The 19,228-nt window shown below is 41.6% G+C and overlaps 1 protein-coding gene and 2 non-coding genes across 3 annotated transcripts; all 3 read right to left on the bottom strand.

Moving 5' to 3' along the window:
- Positions 1-8,565: 8,565 nt before the first annotated feature.
- Positions 8,566-19,023, bottom strand: RPL17 (ribosomal protein L17). Its single transcript, XM_058170973.1, has 7 exons — positions 18,959-19,023; positions 17,184-17,236; positions 17,062-17,102; positions 13,084-13,218; positions 12,327-12,425; positions 10,375-10,566; positions 8,566-8,660 (listed from the first exon to the last, which is right to left on the bottom strand). The coding sequence occupies exons 2-7, from the start codon at positions 17,221-17,223 to the stop codon at positions 8,613-8,615; spliced, it is 555 nt and encodes a 184-aa protein (XP_058026956.1). The 5' UTR covers positions 17,224-17,236; positions 18,959-19,023; the 3' UTR covers positions 8,566-8,612.
- Positions 12,496-12,560, bottom strand: LOC131193765 (small nucleolar RNA SNORD58). Its single transcript, XR_009154017.1, has one exon. It is a non-coding gene; the product is annotated as a small nucleolar RNA SNORD58 (small nucleolar RNA).
- On the bottom strand, positions 17,328-17,395 carry LOC131193767 (small nucleolar RNA SNORD58). Its single transcript, XR_009154019.1, has one exon. It is a non-coding gene; the product is annotated as a small nucleolar RNA SNORD58 (small nucleolar RNA).
- Positions 19,024-19,228: the final 205 nt, after the last annotated feature.

The following is a 19,228-nucleotide window of genomic DNA, read 5'->3' as shown; positions in this document are numbered from 1 at the left end:
AAGGTCATAAAAGGAGATCACATGACTCCGGGACACGACAACTGTTATAAATATGAGTCCGTTGCCAAACTGCTGAATTTTGATCACGTGACCCTGGGGATGCTGCAATGGTTATTAGTGTGAAAAATGGTCATAAATCACTTTTTTCGGCACCGTTGTAACATTGAATGGTCACTAAATGAACTGTTGTAAATCGAGGATTACCTGTCCATCCATATTCTATAACAGGGGTCTCCAACCTTAGTAACTTGAAGGTTTGTGGACTTCAACTCCCAGAGTTCCTCAGCCAGCTTTGCTAGTTGAGGAACTCTGGGAGTTGAAGTCCACAAACCTTCAAGTTACTAAGGTTGGAGACCCCTGCTCTAAAACTCCCGCACCTGCTCTAAAACATGGCCTTCATTTGGAACTTGTAAAGAACCAGTTTATGAAATTGAAAGTTTTATCCCACTGAAATCATCTTCTTCTCAATTTTATACTACCTCTTCTTTTTCTACCATTTGGGGAAGGGGCTAACAGTAAACCTATTACTGTTTTTAACTATTTTCCGCCTGTTAGATGAGCAACTTTTTCCACCTGCCATGTATTTTGGGTTGCAATAGCTTTTGCATTTTGCCCAGGGTCACAAAAGCATCTAGTATAGGTATGCCTCAATAAATGATAATTTTAATGGTTGGGTTGGTTTTACTTTAACAGTACATGGAATCCTTCAACCCTATCCCGGATGTCCCAGTGTCAGTAAATGGCGGGTGGGGCCTCTACCTGCTTACAGCACCTTAAGGAAGAACGTGTGCCATTAAGCAAGAATGACAGATTTAACAGATTAACAGATTTAACAGATTAACAGAGTTGGAAGGGACCTTGTAGGTCTTCTAGTCCAACCCACTGCCCAAGCAGCCTGTTTGCAATAGGAACGAGCCATTTATACCAAAACAGACAATAAGTTGGAGGGGTCAAGTAGGGAATTAGCCTGGAATCGTTACGTAGACACAAGAGAGGAAGGTCCAATTCCTCTTGAATGCTGTCAAACATTATCTGGTCTTTCCCAGGAGCGAACTGCCAGTCTAGGAAGATTACTGTGAAATACTCTAGGTATCTAAGGAACAATAAGGAGTAGGGCCTTCTCTGTGGGGACAGTGATGCTCTGGAACGAACTTCCCCCTGGCCTGCGTCAAGTGCCTGATCTTCGGACCTTCCGTCGTGAGCTCAAAACACATTTATTCATTCAAGCGGGACTGGCATAACTAGTGTTGGATTTTATTTGGGTTTTCTTACTATTTTTAAATTTTAAATCTAATTTTTAACTATCAGCCTTTATAATTTGCTTTGTTTTAATTGTTATCTTAATTGTATATATTTTGTTTTTTACCCTTGGCTGTACACCGCCCTGAGTCCTTCGGGAGAAGGGCAGTATAAAAATTTAATAAATAATAATAAATAATAATAAATAATAAAGCTGTTAGTTTAAACTTTTCACCTGTGGATCTAGCTGTTCACACCTGACATTAATCTTCCCAATCTCATTAACATTTGCTCCCCAGAAGCAAGAAACAGTGACCGGGATGGCGACCTTCCCACAAGCGGAAGCCGCAGCAGACCAAAGGTTAATGGATGGTATTCTACAGCATCAGGATAGAAAGCAGAACGAAGTGGGGAATTTGCCCCAAAATGTACATCAGCTAATGCAAGGGGTGCAAAACCTAAACCTCACCCCCGCTCCCGCGACTCCAGTAGCGCAACCCATTTCGCACACAAGCCCTGTGAGTTTGCCAGAAAGATTTGGAGGAAAAGCGAAGAAGATGAGAACCTTCATTGCTCAATGTGAGTTGTTCATGAGAATCCAACCGGCAGCATTTCCAACAGACCGCTCAAAGGTATCCTTCATACTAAGCCTGCTAAAGAAATCAGCCGCTCGATGGGCGCGCCCAATCATTGAACACAATGACCCAGTCATGGACAACTACCAGAACTTCCTGGATATCTTCAGAGATCATTTCAGAGACCCGGTACCAGCTCTCTACCGGATCACAAAGCTTAACCAGGGTAACAAAGGGATCAGGCCGTACATAGACAAATTCAAATTACTCACAGCAGAACTGGACTGGAGCGAATCGCACCTAATTTCTATGTTTAGAAGAGGACTGGACCCTAAAATAGAGGATGAGCTGAAAATGCAAGGAGTTCCCCGGAGGTTGGACGAGTTATATCAGCGTTGTATCTATATCGAGACCTTCCTGGGAGAAATTCAATGGTTTTTCGGACATCCGGAGGGACCGAATCCGAAGTCTGGATACACAGCCTGTTCCCCACCCGCGGTGGCAGGAACTGAGTCGGAAGAAGAGGAGCCCATGCCAAGAGGAGCAAGAAGGAGATCAGTGGAAGCTGAGGAAAGACAGAGGCGCAGAGACTTGGCACTGTGTTTTTACTGTGGCGAATCGGGACATATGGTAAGAGACTGCCCAGCCAAACCTTCCTGATGGGAAGGAAGATCGTCCCGAAAGCAGAGCACGAGCAGAGGGGAAACAACGACAAGCCCCCCCCCGCTCGGATCGGGCCTTTGAATCACCAAATACGTTACGTTTCCCGTTACTTAGTCTTTAAAACACAGGCAGGAAAAAAGTCTCCCAGCTATATGACAGCGTTCCAGAAAACCCCCTCTTGCAGAAAAGACTCCGAAGCAAACATCTTTCAAAGTTCTTTTACTAGCATAGGTAAACTGGCACAACTGGATAAACTCCGAATCTTGGGGTCCGGGTTTTTCCTCAGTAAGACAAACTCCAAACTCCCTTGATCCCTCTGCCGATCACATGCTCCAATCGCCAACCATCCCATCTCGAGACATCACTCCGACCACTCCTTCTCCAGATGTAGACTCGGCCTGACATTGACCGGCAGGAAGAATGTTATTATGTCTAATGGCCCCTTCTACCAACCCCCCCCTCCTATTTTCCCACACATGGGAAAGTGGCAGCGCGGAAGCCTTCAGCTTAGTCTGGCTTCCAAAGCTGACACTATAATTGTTTCTGGAGCTCCTGCCAATTTTATAGATTTAGCAACTGTCGAAGCATTGCAGATTCCTACAATGAACTTTGTTACTCCCCTGCAGATCAAGACGAAGTATGGTCAACCCTTACACAGATTACAGTACCACTGCCATTAACAATTGCCCAGCATACACAATTTTTAATCTCTTCATGTCACGCGCAAGCTTCTTGTCCCCGTCGTCTTAGAGGTGGCGTGGCTGAAACGTCACAACCCTACAACACAGGTAGTCCTCAAGGTAGTTCGTTTAGCAACCACTCAACGTTGCAACAGGACTGACTGAAAAAAGTGACCGTTTTCCACACTTACGGCCTTTGCAGCATCCCCATGGTCAACAGTCAGATGCTTGGCAATTGACTCATATTTACGACGGTTGAAGCGTCCCAAGGTCATGGGATCAGCTTTTGCGACCTTCTGACAAGCAAAGTCAATAGGGGGATCCAGATTCACTTAACCACCATGCTACTAATTCAGGGGTCTCCAACCTCGGCAACTTTCAGACTTGTGGACTTCAACTCCCAGAGTTCCTCAGCCAGCAAAGCTGAGGTTGGAGACCCCTGTACTAATTGAACAAATGCAATCGTTCACTGAGCAACTGTGCCAAGAAAAGTTGTAAAAGGGGGGGGCACAACAATTCGTTTAACAAATGTTTCACTTAGCAACAGAAAATTTGGGCTCCATTCTTTTCTTTTTTTTTTGAATTTATATCCCACCCTTCTCCGAAGACTCAGGGCGGCTTACATTGTGTTAAGCAATAGTCTTCATCCATTTGTATATTATATACAAAGTCAACTTTTATTGCCCCCAACAATCTGGGTCCTCATTTTACGTACCTTAAAGGATGGAAGGCTGAGTCAACCTTGGGCCTGGTGGGACTTGAACTTGCAGTAATTGCAAGCAGCTGTGTTAATAACAGACTGCTTAGTCTGTTGAGCCACCAGAGGCCCTTCTGGTCATAACTTCAAGGACTACCTGGACACTGGAAGACAAAGACTCTGTCTCTTACCTCCCCAGCTTGCCAACTTCACCATGCATGCATGGCAAAAGCTCTCTGTCTTAAAGGGTAGAAAACCCCAAGCAAAGTTACTGGCTAAGTATAGGTAGTCCTCAACTTGTCATATCGTCATAAATATAAACCAGTTGCCAAGCATCGGAATTTTTTTTTTATTGAAAAAGTTTTACAAAGCTTTTTCCCCCCCTCTTTCCCCCCTCCCCACCCCCTCCCTTCACAACCCCCCCTCCCCCTCCCGACTTCCAGGAGCAAACCCAAGGTATAGTTAAAAATAAAACAAACTTATGCTAAAAATTTTCCCCTCCCAACTCAATTATACTCCTACAATTCTCATCAGTTCCTAACCTCCCACAAAACAATCAGAAATAATACATCCTAATCATTCAAAGGCAGTCTGATAACTCTTAGTCTGATATCTACTTTGAATATATTCAATCCATTTTTTCCATTCGTTTAAGTATCTTTCTTGTGTATTGTCTTTCAAAAAGGCTGAGATTTTTGTCAAGCATCTGAATTTTGATCATGTGACCATGGGGATACTGCAAGTGAAAAAAGAACCCTAAATCACTTTTTCCATGCCATTGTAATTTTGAACAGTCACTAAATGAGTGTTGTAAATTGAGGACTACCCGTACTAGATTTTATTCAAAATGAACATAATCTGACATTGAAAAAAGAACTGGAGTTGGAAGGACATATTTGTCATTGGTCCACGTGCTTACAATTAAAAGAAAGATTAACTTAGATATGAGAAGCCATGGTTTTGAGCCAGCAAAAAGTGAATTTGAAATTGCATGCATTGTGTGCTAAAGATGAACATGTTATTGCTAAGTTGTTATATAAGTTGTTGCAATTGACTTTGAAAAACGAGTATGATTTAATGGCTAAAGAATTTTGGAAATTTTGGAAAATATGTGGATTAATGGATTGAAATTTACACTGAATTATAATTTGAAAGAAAAGTTTGATAAGATGATGTATTGCAACCACTGTTGATTTCGAGTTTAGGGGCTTTCAGGGGAGTTTATATTTTATATTGATTTCTCCTTCATATTAAGAGAAATCTAGAAATGTAGAGCTCATTCTTAGCTGCTCTGCTTATTTTTTATTCTTACTTGGTTAATAAAATGTGTTGGGGGGTGGAATCTTCACATACCTGCATATGTTGAATAGTCTCAAGACTTTTGAGTCATGTACCAGTCAAACTGAGGTGCCGTTTTGATAAAAAAAAAAAATAAACTTTGTCGTTCTGGTTGTTTGTTAGACAACTAGATTGTTAGTACAGAATCTAGTATTGGATATCTAGGATGTCTTAGGATGTCTAAGGAGCTCCTGGCAGTTTGTAAGAGATTTGGGTATTATCTTGCTTGGGATGTATGCTTTTTGTGTTATACTTTTAACTCTGCTTGAGCTAATAATAAAGATTAAAATCCCTTTATTGACTTATTGTCTCTTGATCAAATTGAACCAACGGTGCCTGGTCACTTGATCACTGCCCTGACACTTGGCAAAATAACCAGATGTGGAATTGCTACATATCACCATACAATCGTTAAAGATAAATTCAGTTTTTGTAAGATAATGCAAGGCAGGATTTTTAGGTCCCTAAGAAATTCATGTTTGAAAACTGGATCGTTTCCTTAAACTCTTCATATTAGTCACCGTAGCTGGCTATATTTTTTACGGCTACTTTGAGTCATCTATAGCTGTTAAAATGTTAGATCAGTTTCAATAACATCCCTGCAACACCATTTAATTTAGACCAGTGTTCCTGGCAAATTTAAGATGGACTTAACACTCCCAGAATCCCCTACCCAGCATTTGAAAAGCACTCATTTACAACATGTTCCGTATGGGAGAAGCATGCCCCTTTTTGAGCTGCATATTTATAACTCGTGTGTCTGGGGTGTAAAATGTAGCTGGCCATTAAAAGGCAGCAAAAGAGGTATTTTTGTCCGAATTAATAGATTCAGTATCCCTAGCAAAGCAATGTCTCCATCAATGGCCACACATATAGTATAATGTTTAGGAGCCTTTGGGATTACAGCTAGCCACTATTCAAGTCTTAATCCCGAAGAACCGTTCGTACTGTGGAATTAACCAAAACAAATCTTGCATGTTCATTAATCTGTAGTAATCCTATTAATTTTATCTTTTGAACATGCTATTTTGTTATTGCAAACCAGATTCTGTTATTTCTGGGAGGATGTACTGTTTTTAAAATTGTGCTTTATTATAAATTGAAGGCAGCAAACATAGCTAATATTTTTTCTTCCTATTTTCCAAACAACTCTGTAAACTCGACCAAGTGTCACCAGTCACCCAGGCAGCTTTCACGTCTAAGGTGGGACTAGAATTCAGTCTCCTGGTTTCTAGCCCGGTACCTTAAACCATCTAGATCAGTGGTAGTCAACCTGGTCCCCACCGCCCATTAGTGGGCGTTCCAGGTTTCATGGTGGGCGGTAGGGTCTGTGTGAAGCACTTTCCTTTTTTTAAATTTAATTGACTTTTTAAAAAATTTTCATAGCATTATTTAAAAACATTTTCATTGGGTTTTCATAAAATTCCCCATGACAATTTAAATTTCTGAAAATATACTATTTGTATCGCCCATGCGTTAGTTCACATTACGTAAGTGAAACTAAATGACACTATAGTGTGACCTCATCCCAGAATAGCTCGCGCATCTCTCCCCACACCTTCCAGCTGTAACACACAAGCAGAGCTGGTAGCTGGCACCCCCCCCAAACCACGATGCGCGAGAAGCATGCGCAGACTATACATGGCGCATTACTGTGGAACCGTTGGGCAGTTAGAAAATTTTACCACTAAGAGATACAAAAGTGGCCGATAGGTATAAAAAGGTTGACTACCCCTGATCTAGATGGTGAATCTTTTTGGCACTGGATGCCCAAACTGGAACTCACATGCATGCGCGCCATAGCACCAGAAACTTAAAGACCAGCTGGCTGGAGCGCGCATGGGCACTGGCTAGCTGGTCTTTGGGTTTCCAGTGCTCCGGCGTGCGTGAAGACCAGCATGTGTGCTGGAAACTAGAACAGCAGCTGGCAACAGCATATGTGCCCACAAGGAGGGCTGTGTGTGCTACCTCTGGCACGTATGCCACAGGTTCGCCATCACAGAGCTAGACCAAAGTTCCTCTGATGTTGCCAAGAAAAAACATGGTTTGTATTGTACACACCTGTTCAGTTCTCCAACAAGCTCTTCTCTTAGAGGAGGATATATACAACAGCTGTCTTGTACATTAATTGAAAAGCAATTTTAAATTATTAACCTCTTGACAGGTTTGATGTCTATGGGAGGTCCCGGCAATGACCTACTAGCAGGCTGAACTGCTTGTTCCATCACCTGGCAGGTTCTCTTGCAAGAAAAACCTTTTAAACCCATTCTGTCAGTGGGTTTCTTCTAGGGCCTCTGGTGGCTCAGACTGCTAAGACAGTCTGTTATTAACACAGCTGCTTGCAATTACTGCAAGTTCAAGTCCCACCTGGCCCAAGGTTGACTCAGCCTTCCATCCTTTATAAGGTAGGTAAAATGAGGATCCAGATTGTTGGGGGCAATAAGTTGACTTTGTATATAATATACAAATGAAGACTATTGCTTAACATAGTGTAAGCTGCCCTGAGTCTTCGGAGAAGGGCGGGATATAAATTCAAATTAAAAAAAATTCTTAGGGTGGAACAATTCCTCCTGGATTCAGTGGGGTATTTTTTTAAAAGGAAATATAGTCCTAGAGCCACTGCAGTTTGCAAACCAAAACTAACATCTAAATTCAGTCGTTTAGTAATTAAAAGAATACTCTTTATCACTATGGGAAGGCTACTCATTCCTCTTCTTCAGAATTGTGGTACAGGTAGTCCTTGATTTATGACAATTAAGCTCAACATTTTTGTTGCTAAGCGAGACAGTCTTGTCTCATTTTAGGACTTTTCTTGCCACAATTGTTAAGGGAATCGCTACAGTTGTTAAATTTGTATCATGGTTATTTCACTGAATCTTGCTTCCCCATTGACTTTGCTGGTCAGAGGGTCACAAAAGGGGATCCCGTGACCATGGGACATTGCAACTGTCATAAACATGAACCAGCTGCTAAACTTCTGAATTTTGATCATGTGATCATGACGATGCTGCAACAATTGTGTGGAAAAACAATAATAAATCACTTTTTTCAATGCCATTGTAATTTCAGACGGTCACTAAACGAACAGTTCTAAGTTGAGGACTACCTGTATTATTCTAGCTTTGGGAAATATTGCTGCTGTTATTACAGAGATATGATAAATTGAATGGCCAAACATTACAACCAATTCACCAGCCAATGTATCACATTTTGAAGCAACCCAAGAAGCAAGAAAATGGAATTTCATACCTGCCTCAGGGCAGTTCTATTTGAAAAATCATGTTACATTTATGTCATATTTAAAATAAGCTCAGTTAAAATGAAGCTTAATTGTGAACTATAGTCTTCTCAAAAAAATACATAGAAAGTTGCATGGATTTGAAATAAAATTGTAGTTTTATTTGCAAATTGCATCAATGTTTATTCCCGAGCCATTAGTTTCTGCTTCTTCAATTTCTTTTGGGATATCTGGGGGGGGAAAAAAGATAATGCAACGAATCAGTACCAATTTGCCACAATCGTAATACATTTGCAGAATGTTACAATAAGCCAATGATCAGCCATGCAATGCATTTACGCATCATACCAAAGTCAGAATTCTTCACATTTTTACAGTAGCAAGCATGGGGGCAATCAATCCCAGTTGATTTTTCATGCAAGCCTTAGAAAATACAACACAGCAGGACAGTTTATGTGTTTTTATATGCAGAGGATGCCTGGCTTTTGATTCTTGTTAAAAGCCAAATTCCTAAAACAAGGCATGAATATGCTGGAGAATTTTTTTTAATGGACATTAAGACTCTCTTTTTGATATTAATGTATTAAATTAGATATTTTTAAATTCCTATTAGACTTCATAATCACTGTTATTTGTGGATCTTTAGGTCAGTGTTTCCAAACCTTACCCATTTTAAGGTGTGGACTTCAACTCCCAGAATACCCTAGTCAGCACAGTTGAACTTCACACATCTTAACATGGCTACAGCTGGGAAACACTGCTTTAGGCTGCTGGGATAACAAATCCCATTGCACTGCACTTCATACATGGGAACATTTTGTTGAGTATGAAAGATACTGAGACCCTGAGTTTTGTCTAATCCAGCTGGGTGACTTTGGGCCAGTCAATATCGCAGCCTAACCCACCTCACAGGGTGGTTGTTGTGGTGAAAATAGGAAGGAAGGGAGGAGTATTAGGTATGTTTGCTATCTTGAATTATTGATAAAAATAATGAAGGTGAAATATCTATCTATCTATCTATCTATCTATCTATCTATCTATCTATCTATCTATCTATCTATCTATCTATCTATCTATCTATGGTTGCAAGCACATGGATAATAAATTATGGCCCTTTTAATAGATTGACCTAAGTCAACATCTACAATAAAATGTTTAAACAAGTTGTCAGGAGTGCCATCTGGCTCCTCCAGCCATGGTTTGCCAGATGTGACTCTGCCATAGTCTATGGGGGAAGGGAGCTATGGGGTGGAGGGGGGAGGTAAGGGGGAATCGTAACTACTCTTCCTGCCCTCCTGTGACACCAGCTGGCTGCCCTAAGGTCAAGAGCCTGGGAATGGAATTGTCAGGCTGCCAAGATAGGGGCTGTTACCAAAACAATTTGAATATAATTGGGCAATGTGGGAGAATCAGGGGGAAAGATGGGAAAAGGGAAAGTTAACCTGGGAGCTTTGGTGCACAAACTCTTCAGTTCCAGTTTTACTACATTGTAACCATTTGGCATTAGTAAAAATACAACTTAATAATAATAACAACAGAGTTGGAAGGGACCTTGGAGGCCTTCTAGTCCAACCCCCTGCCCAGGCAGGAAACTCTATACCATCTCAGACAGATGGTTATCCAACATTTTCTTAAAAATTTCCAGTGTTGGAGCATTCACAACTTCTGGAAGCAAGTCGTTCCACTTATTAATTGTTCTAACTGTCAGAAAATTTCTCCTTAGTTCTAGGTTCCTTCTTTCCTTGATCAGTTTCACTGAGTCGAGTCTTTCTTTCTTTCCTAAGTGACCAAGTTGGGACGGCTGACAAAAGTTTTAATTATTGACTGTACCAAAGTGGCTTTTCTTTTTTTTCACATTTTGAGAAAAAGTTCATTATACGGCTGTCCATCTTAAAACGAATTCTCCGTGGCTCTCAATCAAATCTTGGGGAGGGGGTATATTACCTTCTTCTTTTGAGCAACTTCTTCTTCTGGTTTAGGGACAATCTGCTCCTTTTCTGTGAGGATCATTTCAATGTGGCAGGGAGAACTCATGTATGGATTGATGCGCCCGTGAGCTCGGTAAGTGCGCCTCCGCATTTTGGGGGCTTTGTTAACCTGGATGTGCTCAATTACCAGAGAATCAACATCCAGACCCTGGAGGGGAAAACATTTTGGAAAGCTCATTTTACAACGATTTGCAACAGTTCAGTCTAAATCAGGGGTGTCAAACTCAAGCTTTTGCCAGAGGAAATGGGCTCCCGAGCTCCGTTTTCGGCTCCCATGGCTTCCTGCAACCCTCTGCCAGGGAAAAGGGAATTTAGGAGGGCCCCATGCTCCATTTTCGCTGGCAAAGGGTTGCAGGCGGCTATGGCAGCTGAAAATGGAGCTCGGGAGCCCATTTTCTCTGGCAGGGCACTTGGACCACCACAGGCCCCCCCAGACACGAGTGACATTAAGCTGGCCACACATCTCTGCCATGCCCCCCCCCGAGGTCAAACACAACCCTGATGCGGCCCTCAATGAAATTGAGAGTTTGACACCCCTGATCTAAATCATACCTTTTCTCAAATCCCAGTCACCATTACATAGAGTTTAACAGAATTTGAAGGGACGATTTAGGTCATCTAGTCCAACCCCTCGATCAAGCAGGAGACCCTACACCGTTTCTGAGAAATGCCAGTTAAATCTTTTCTTGAAAGTCTCAAGTGATGAAGCTCCCACAACTTCCGAAGGCAACTTCTCTTCCACTGGTTGATTGTTCTCACTGTCAAAAAGTTCCTCATTTCTAGGTTAAATCTCTCCTTGTTCAGTTTCCATTATTCCTTGTCTGGCCTTCAGTGCTTTGGAAAATAGCTTGACCCCCTTCCTCTCTGTGACAGCCCCTGAAATATTGGAAGATGGCTATCTCCCTTCTCCCCTGGTCCTTCTCTTCACTAGACTAGCCATGCACAGTTCCTGTAACCATTCATGATGTTTTAGTCTCCACTCCCCTAATCATCCTGGTTACTCTCCTCTGCACTTTTTCTAGTCTCAACATCTTTTTTTATAGTGTGGTGACCAAAACTGGATGCAGTACTCTAGGTGTGGGCTTACTAGGGATTTATAGAGTGGTATTATTACCTGTGGATCGTGATTGTATCCCTGTTAATGCAATTTAATGCAAAAAGCATTGGCTTTTTTTGGCTGCCGTTGCACAATGCTGGCTCATATTTAGCTGGTTGTCCACTAAGATTCAAAGATCCCTCTCACAGTCACTGCTATTAAGCCTGGTTTCCCCTAATCTATATGTGTACTTTTGGGTTTTCTTACCTAAGTATAGGACTTTACTTTTCTCTACACTGAATTTCATTTTGTTAGATAGGGCCCAGTGTTCAAGTCTGTCAAGATCCATCTGGATCTTGAGCCTATCTTCTAGGGCGTTAGCTATTCCTGCCAGCTTAGTATCATCTGCAAATTTGGTGAGTTCCCCTTCTGTTCCCTCATCTAAGTTGTTTACCTTCTGACAAGCAACATCTGTGGGGAATCCAGATTCACTTAACAACCGGTTTACTAACGTAACTGTAGTGATTCACTTAACAGCTGAGGCAAGAAAGGTTGTAAAATAGGGCAAAACCCACTTAACAAATGTCTCACTTGATGACATAACTTTGGGGCTCAATTGTGGTCGTAAGTCGAGGACTACCTGTATAACATCATTCCTCCTTGCTAATCATTCCCCAATGAATGCAAAACCTAGGGGATTCTCCATTAGAGCTGAGGATGCTTGCTAGAAACAGTTCACACAGAATACTAAACTAGATTTGCCTTTGTTTGCTTTAACTTGACAGCAAACGCCTCTGGTTTAGGTTGAAGGCCTCTGATACAGTTAACATTACTCGAAAACCAGCATTGACCATCAGCGTTTCATGTTTTACCTTCAGCTCAGCATTGCTCTCCGCATTTTTGAGCATGTGCAGGAGGAACTCGGCACTCTTTTTTGGCCAACGGCCCTGGGTCCAACCCCACTGCTTGGCCTGCAAGAGGAGAAAAGCAGTGTCAATCTTCCTATCAATAAAGATGTTCCCAAGCTTTCCGCTTTTGCAGGTTGCTCAGAATGAAGGTTATATTCATGGTTAATCCAAAGGTGTCCTAAGATGTCATCACAGCAACCCTAAAAATGTTTGCGGGAACACACAAACTGATTTTAAAATACATCACATCCAAACAACTTAAGAATGTACTTAAAATTTTACCAAGGTTTTGTGTAAAATCCCAAATAATATGTCCGCCCTTATCTCTTCCACTCAGGAACTCAGAGGCAAAAATAAAGGACAATGCAGTCCAGAGATAGTTTTACCACATGCAGTAAATCAGAGTTTCCCAACCTTTTGCAACTTTTAAGATGCAAGTGCTTCAGTTCCCAGAATCTATTAACCAACGTAATTGAAATCCACGTGGTCTTAAAAGTCGCCAAGGTTGGGAAAACCCCACTAAATAAATACCCTCTATTTCCTACAACAAGCATAGTTGTGAACACATCAAAACTCCAATCTCTAAACAAGATACGAATAAATTAGTGTCATTTACTGGTATTCTCCTCTAGAGTTGAAATAATTGCTCTTTAAATTTCTCCTGAAACTTTTTATTATTCACGCAGATCTGTGCAAACACACACCTGTTTCAGAGCCGTACCTGTGCACATCTGCCAACACCACCATTGTAACGCCGGAATGGAACGCACTGCTTCTTCAGAGTCACGTCCTTTAAATATTTGGTGGCCTTCCGAATGTGCATCCCCTTGATAGCTTGGGCAGTCTCACGTGTGTTCTAAAGAAAATGGAACAGCTCATGGTGCTGGTTATTATTTTCAGAGCCCTACACGGCTTGGGATCGTGCTACACGAAGAACCAACGCTCCCTCATTACATCCACCCAGCCCACCAGAACGGGAAAGCAGGGTATTTTATTCGTCCCATCGATTAGGGGATGTACATCTGGATGAAAAAGGGCCTTCTCAGTGGTGACCCCTTCTGTATGGAATATCCTTCTTGCTGAGGTAGAATTGGCTCCCACACTTTTTAAGGCTTTTCTGAAAGGCCCTAAATACATGCTTTTGTCAGCGGGCCTGGTAACCCCAAATGGAGCTGATCAAACAATTAATTTGCTTGTGTTGTTACTGCCATGTGGGTGAGGTTTTTATACAGTGAATTTTAATACTGTAAGCCAGCGGTCCCCAACCTCAACAATCAGGTGTGATGATTTTGTGTGAGCAGCAGGCACATGTAATTCCATCTGTGTGCACAAAGGGAGCTTTGGGCATGTGTGCAAGTGGAGCTGCGTGTGCTTTGCCCGCCACTTGTGTGGTCCGGTTCTGAATGGGCCATAGACCAGGGGTTGAGGACCCCTTCTGTAAGCTACCTGGAGTCACCTACGTGTGAGTTGGGCGGCCATATTTATTTAATTAAGTAAAAAAGGGGGTAGACATATTCATTATTACTTTAGAGGGCAAGGACAGAACCACTAAATTAAAACCAAGGAAGGAGGTTCAAGGCAGGTATCAGGAAAGACTGACTGCCAGCTCTCAGGCTGCCTCATGAAACAGTGAGGTCATTTTCGTTGTAAGTCTTCATCCCAGGGTCATGTGTTCACTTTTTCCGACCTTCTGACAAGCAAAGTCAAGGGGGAAGCCAGATTCACTTAACAATCACGTTGCTAACTTAATAATTGCAGTGATTCTTGGTTTGCAAGTATTTTTGATTTCCTGACTTCCACCTTCTTTAAAAAGAGAAATTTCCCCCCCCTTCCTTTAACTGTTTAAAATGGCGTTTGAGACCAACTGAAAGTAGAGCGATAAAGGGAAGGGAAAGGAAAGGAGCCTTGCTGCGAAATCGAAACTGAATGGAGATTTTATCTTACTGTGTTGGACTGTGGATTGTTGGATTATATTAAGTTGTTTAAGTATTTCATAAGGGGATTCTCAGCAAGAACTTTGCCATGAAGGTTCTTTCAGAAGAATGGATTCGTGACTTTATACAGGATTACACAGAAAGAATGCATTTAATTATTCAAAAATACGAATTGATAAAAAATGGGGACGTTTTGGATGAGAGCTTGGAGGAAATTAACCAGTGTAATCAGGACTTGGAAAATGGAATGGAGGAGATACAAACAAAAGTGGATAAATATGAAGATATGATCGTGAATAAACAAGTTGATGTAAAGAAGTTTTCTTTAAATAGTTTGGATGAAATGCCTGAATTTGTGCTACAGGAGGCTGTCTCCCGAACCGAAAAAACTCACAGGGTTAATGCTTTCCAAGAGTTCTCTTTTTGGACTGATGAAATATACGGTAGTAATTTGTGGATTCTTGGACATAAGGAACTAGTAGGAAATATTGTGACTGACTTTTCAAAAGGAGTAATGAAGGAAAGACAGAGATTAATGCATCAAAAAAAATGGCAAGAGACAAAAGTATTATCCTTGAAACAAGGTTGTTTTGAAATATTAACAGACAAAAATATTAGTGTCCCTGAAAGACAATATGTGAGGAAGATCTGGAAGAAATGGGTTGATTATATGTTTTATATCTATCATAAAAGACTAGATATTTGGATTTATACTGGATTTTGACGAGGAAGGACTAAAGTTGAATAGATATTGTAATTTTCTGTATTGAAATTTTATAATGTGTTGTACTGAATTTTAAATAGAATATTCTCGAAAGATCTTATGTAAGAAAGACCTGGGGGGAAAATTATATGGTTATAGAAGCTATAAGGGAGATATTCTCTGAATGGGATTGGATTTTTATGCTTTAGCTGGTTTTAAACACTTTAGGATTAATTTGTTCTATTGCTTTACATATCTTATTACTGTTAATTGTTAATTTTTTTTGAAGGATTTTGGTTATGTACAGGGCTGGGCAACTATGGCCCCTTTATGACCTATGGACTTCAACTCCCAGAATTCCTGAGCCAGCATGCTGGCTCAGGAATTCTGGGAGTTAATCCATAGTCATAAAAACCATAATTGCCAACTATGGGAGGAAGTCAGAGCTAGAGGGAAAATTGGTATAATAGTTTTGAGGGGAAATTTTCTTAGCATATGTTTGTTTTATTTTTAACTATACCTTGTGCTTGTTCCGGGAAGTCAGGGGGGAGGGGATTAGTGAAGGGAGGGGGGTTGGGGGGAAAGGGGGGGGAAATTTTTTTGTAAAACTTTTTGAATAATAATAATAAAAAAAAAAACAATTGCAGTGATTCACGTAACAGTGGCACAAGTCATAAAATGCGGCAAAATTCACTTAACAAAAGCTTCACTTAGCCAACAAAAATTTTGGGCTCAATTGTGGTTGTAAGTCGAGGACTACCAGTATTATGGAGCTTCACCACTCATAAGATCTCTGGGGAACAATTATCAGGACTGGTAATTAGTGAAGAGTCTCTTAGGACAGGGAGCACAGCGTCTTCTGGCAAATGAGAATGGCATTAGAAACTTACTACTCCTGAGACTGAGCACAATCTAAGGCAATGAATGAACTCCCATCAAAATAGAGATAGTTCTCGACTTACAACCAATCGAGCCCAATGTTTCTGTTGCTAAACAAGACAGTTACTGTATTTTTTGGAGTATAAGACGCATTCCCCCCCCCCCAAAAGAGGTTGAAAATTTGGGCGCGTCTTATACACTGAATGTAGCCCTGCCCACCCGCTGGCCCCCACCCTTTGGCCTCTGCCTCCCAGCAATTTGACTCCTTGCAGCAAACAGCCTGTTTCAACTTCAGCACAGCCTGATTAGCACAAGCAGCTGATTGTGGGTTGGATCGGCCTCCTTGACCATCAGCTGTTTCAGGCTGCAGGAATGTCCATTGCCTACTGCCGTCTCTTTGTGCCCCATTTTTGGCCTCCGCTGTTTGCTGCAAGGAGACAAATTGCTGGAAGGTAGAGGCAGATTTTTTTTTTCTTGTTTTCCTCCCCAAAAAGGCAGGTGTGTCTTATAGTCTGGAATGTCTTATACTCTGAAAAATATGGTGAGTTCTGGCCCATTTTACCACCTTTCTTGCCACGGTTGTTAAATGAATCACCGCAGTGTTGAGTTAGTAACATGGTTGCTAAGTGAATCTGGCTTCCCCAATGACTTTGCTTGCTAGTAGCTTGCAAAATATAATCACATGATCCTGGGAGACTTGTAACCGTCATCAATATAAGCCAGTTGGCCAAATGTTTGAATTTTGACCATGGGGGTGCTACAGTAAAGGTCGTAAGTTACTTTTTTTAGTGCCGCTGTACCTTTACGTTAGTAACACAATTGACCCCATGGACTTTGTTTCTCAGAATGTGGCAAAGATGATCACACAGTCCTAGGAGAGTGCAACCATCCTAAATGTTAAGTTAGTTGGCAAGCATCTGAATTCTGACCTTGGGGATGCTGCAACAGTCATAAGTGTGAGAAAAGAATAGAATAAAATAACAGAGTTGGAAGGGACCTTGCAGGTCTTCTAGTCCGACCCCCTGCTTAGGCAGGACACCCTACAAAAGGTCGTAAGTCACTTTTTTTCAGTGCTACTATAACTTTGAGCAGTCGCTAAACCAATTGTTCTTAAGTTGAGGACTACCTGTATACACTTCTACCCACTCCTCATATTGCCAGAGGCAAGACCCGAATTACCTACCTTGAAATGGACCCGAAGGTTGGAACCCCTGGACTTGCATGCTACAAAGAAGAAAACAAGCAAAAATTAAAAAATGTTTGATCTTGAAACCCACCAAATAAACTCTTGAGAAAGTTACTTACATTTTGTGGGGTTCTCTGGGTCGAGTGAATAGCGGACCATTTTCAAAGCTCACCTAGGCAAAATTTGGAAAAAACAAACAAACACAAAGTTTCAGACTTCAAATAGTAACTGAGGTATGCCTTCCTATGCTGCTAAGGAAAAAAGCTGCTCAGAATTCATAGTATTTTCATTATTTACATCCAAAGGTGTCCTAAGATAGTCATCACCGCAGCTTCAGGTTTTACCCCCAAGGAACACCCTATCCCGCCCAGTGTCCCTTTCCCACTAATGAATCACATATAAAATTGTAAGATTTATAAAAGAATTGCAAAAACTGTAAAATTTCATCCTTGTTATATCTCAATTTGATTATCCTAGAACCAATGTTTAATTCAATGCCATGAATTAAAAGGTTACACTGCAGTGTTGTTAAAACGATGGTGAGTAAGATTTATTTTTCCGTTCTTATTTTAAATGGCAAGCCAACACAAAATACAACTAAAATTATAACACAGTTTGATTGGCCCATTTTACTAGGTAAAGTGGAATGTGCAAAACTGAGCTTGGATTCTGGTGATTTGATGGATCCATCCATATAATGTTTTTTGAAACAGGAAGGTTTTTTGCCAGTGTTCTATCAAGTTTTTCTTCAGTTTTTAATAAAAAATTCAATGGTTGTTACTATTTCTTTGGAGCCTCCCATCTGAGTATTAAGTCCATTCTTACTTCACCTTTTGAGGTCAGCCAAGGCAAACTACATGGAGTCAATGTCAGGTTAAACTTTGATTGTGTCATTTATTGATTGGGGAAACCCAGCATTGTCTTAGCATGTTTTGTGACCCACTCTAGTATGCTAATTGTAGTAATTTAACCCTCTGCAGCCCGTTATAAAAAGACCGCATCTGTGTTTTTGATTAACTCGGATTTAACATAATGTATACATACATTACAGCCCAAAATGTTTACGTTCCCTCTGCTCTGTATCAGCACAAACCAATCCTATTTCTACTACTAAGGAAATCAGTTTAATATTGAAGAGATCTGCATTGCAAAAGGTACCAATTCCAAAGAAAGAATTGAAAAAAACGTTCCCCCCCCCTAGATTTCCTTGAAATTTATTCTTTCCCATTAAGACATGGCATCAATAAACTCTCAGCCCCGCAAATCATCACACGAGAAACCTTAAAAGACCCAGTTTTCTAGAATCAATAAAAGCAAGGACTCCTGTAACCTCCAGATTGCATTTGTGCATCTTTAACCCTTGTCTACTGGAGAAAGGATGATAAAATGACTGCATCCCCCCCTTTCCTAAATTGCAATTTTCAGGAGCTTCCAGACAAGCAATACTAGGAGCTACAGCTCAGCAACGCGTGGAGAACGGCCGGCACCCTCGCTTCACCCGAGGGATGCCAACGTCAACCTCCATTGCTTTCATGGCAATGCAAACAGAAGCTACGCCTGCATCCCCCCCGCCCCTGACCGCTGCAAAATTATTCCTCCGTCGGAGTAAAAATGATATGCAGAAATGCCTCCCCCCTTTTTATCCAGACGGAATGGTTTCTTCCATCGCCTTACATCCGGGGCACTTTTTCACAACATTCCCCCTTATTCCCGTTTCCATTCGTCCACTTTCCTCTCCCCCTTCCCCGTTCCCAAAACGTGGAAATACCGCCACGGTCGCCCATCTTGAGCCCTCCCTTCTCCGTACGGGCCAGTTTCAGGGGGGCTCGTGAGCGGATGGCGCCCCACGGCCACGGATAAAACCGAAGGCGCCGCGCAGCGCCGTAATGCTCACCTTAAGACGGCCACTACCGCCGGGAAAAAGGAAGCCCATAGGATTCTGGGTGGCGTATGCGTCACTTCCGACTCTCCCCGAGCTGACGTCATTACTCCGCCGAGGCAGACTAGGAAGGGACCGTAGAGAAATTCCATTACCAAGAATGAAGCGAAGAAAATTTCCAAGGGGTCGCGTAGCTTCTTATGGGAATGCTTATCAGTGGCGGAAGCTGTTGCATTGATAGAATAGAATTTTATTGGCCAAGTGTGATTGAACACACAAGGAATT

This window comes from Ahaetulla prasina, chromosome 2, assembly GCF_028640845.1.
Source record: "Ahaetulla prasina isolate Xishuangbanna chromosome 2, ASM2864084v1, whole genome shotgun sequence".
In the NCBI taxonomy this organism is placed as follows: domain Eukaryota; kingdom Metazoa; phylum Chordata; class Lepidosauria; order Squamata; family Colubridae; genus Ahaetulla; species Ahaetulla prasina.
Note: the sequence above shows the minus strand (reverse complement) of the source record. Positions and strands in the feature narration are given on the sequence as shown.

Coding starts and splice junctions, on each gene's coding strand:
- RPL17 (XM_058170973.1), bottom strand. CDS start 17,223: ATGGTCCGCTATTCACTCGACCCAGAGAACCCCACAAAAT. Junction 12,426..13,083: donor GTGTTGGCAGATGTGCACAG/GTACGGCTCTGA, acceptor CTCCTCTTGCAG/GCCAAGCAGTGGGGTTGGAC. Junction 10,567..12,326: donor AGAGCAATGCTGAGCTGAAG/GTAAAACATGAA, acceptor TTTCCCCTCCAG/GGTCTGGATGTTGATTCTCT.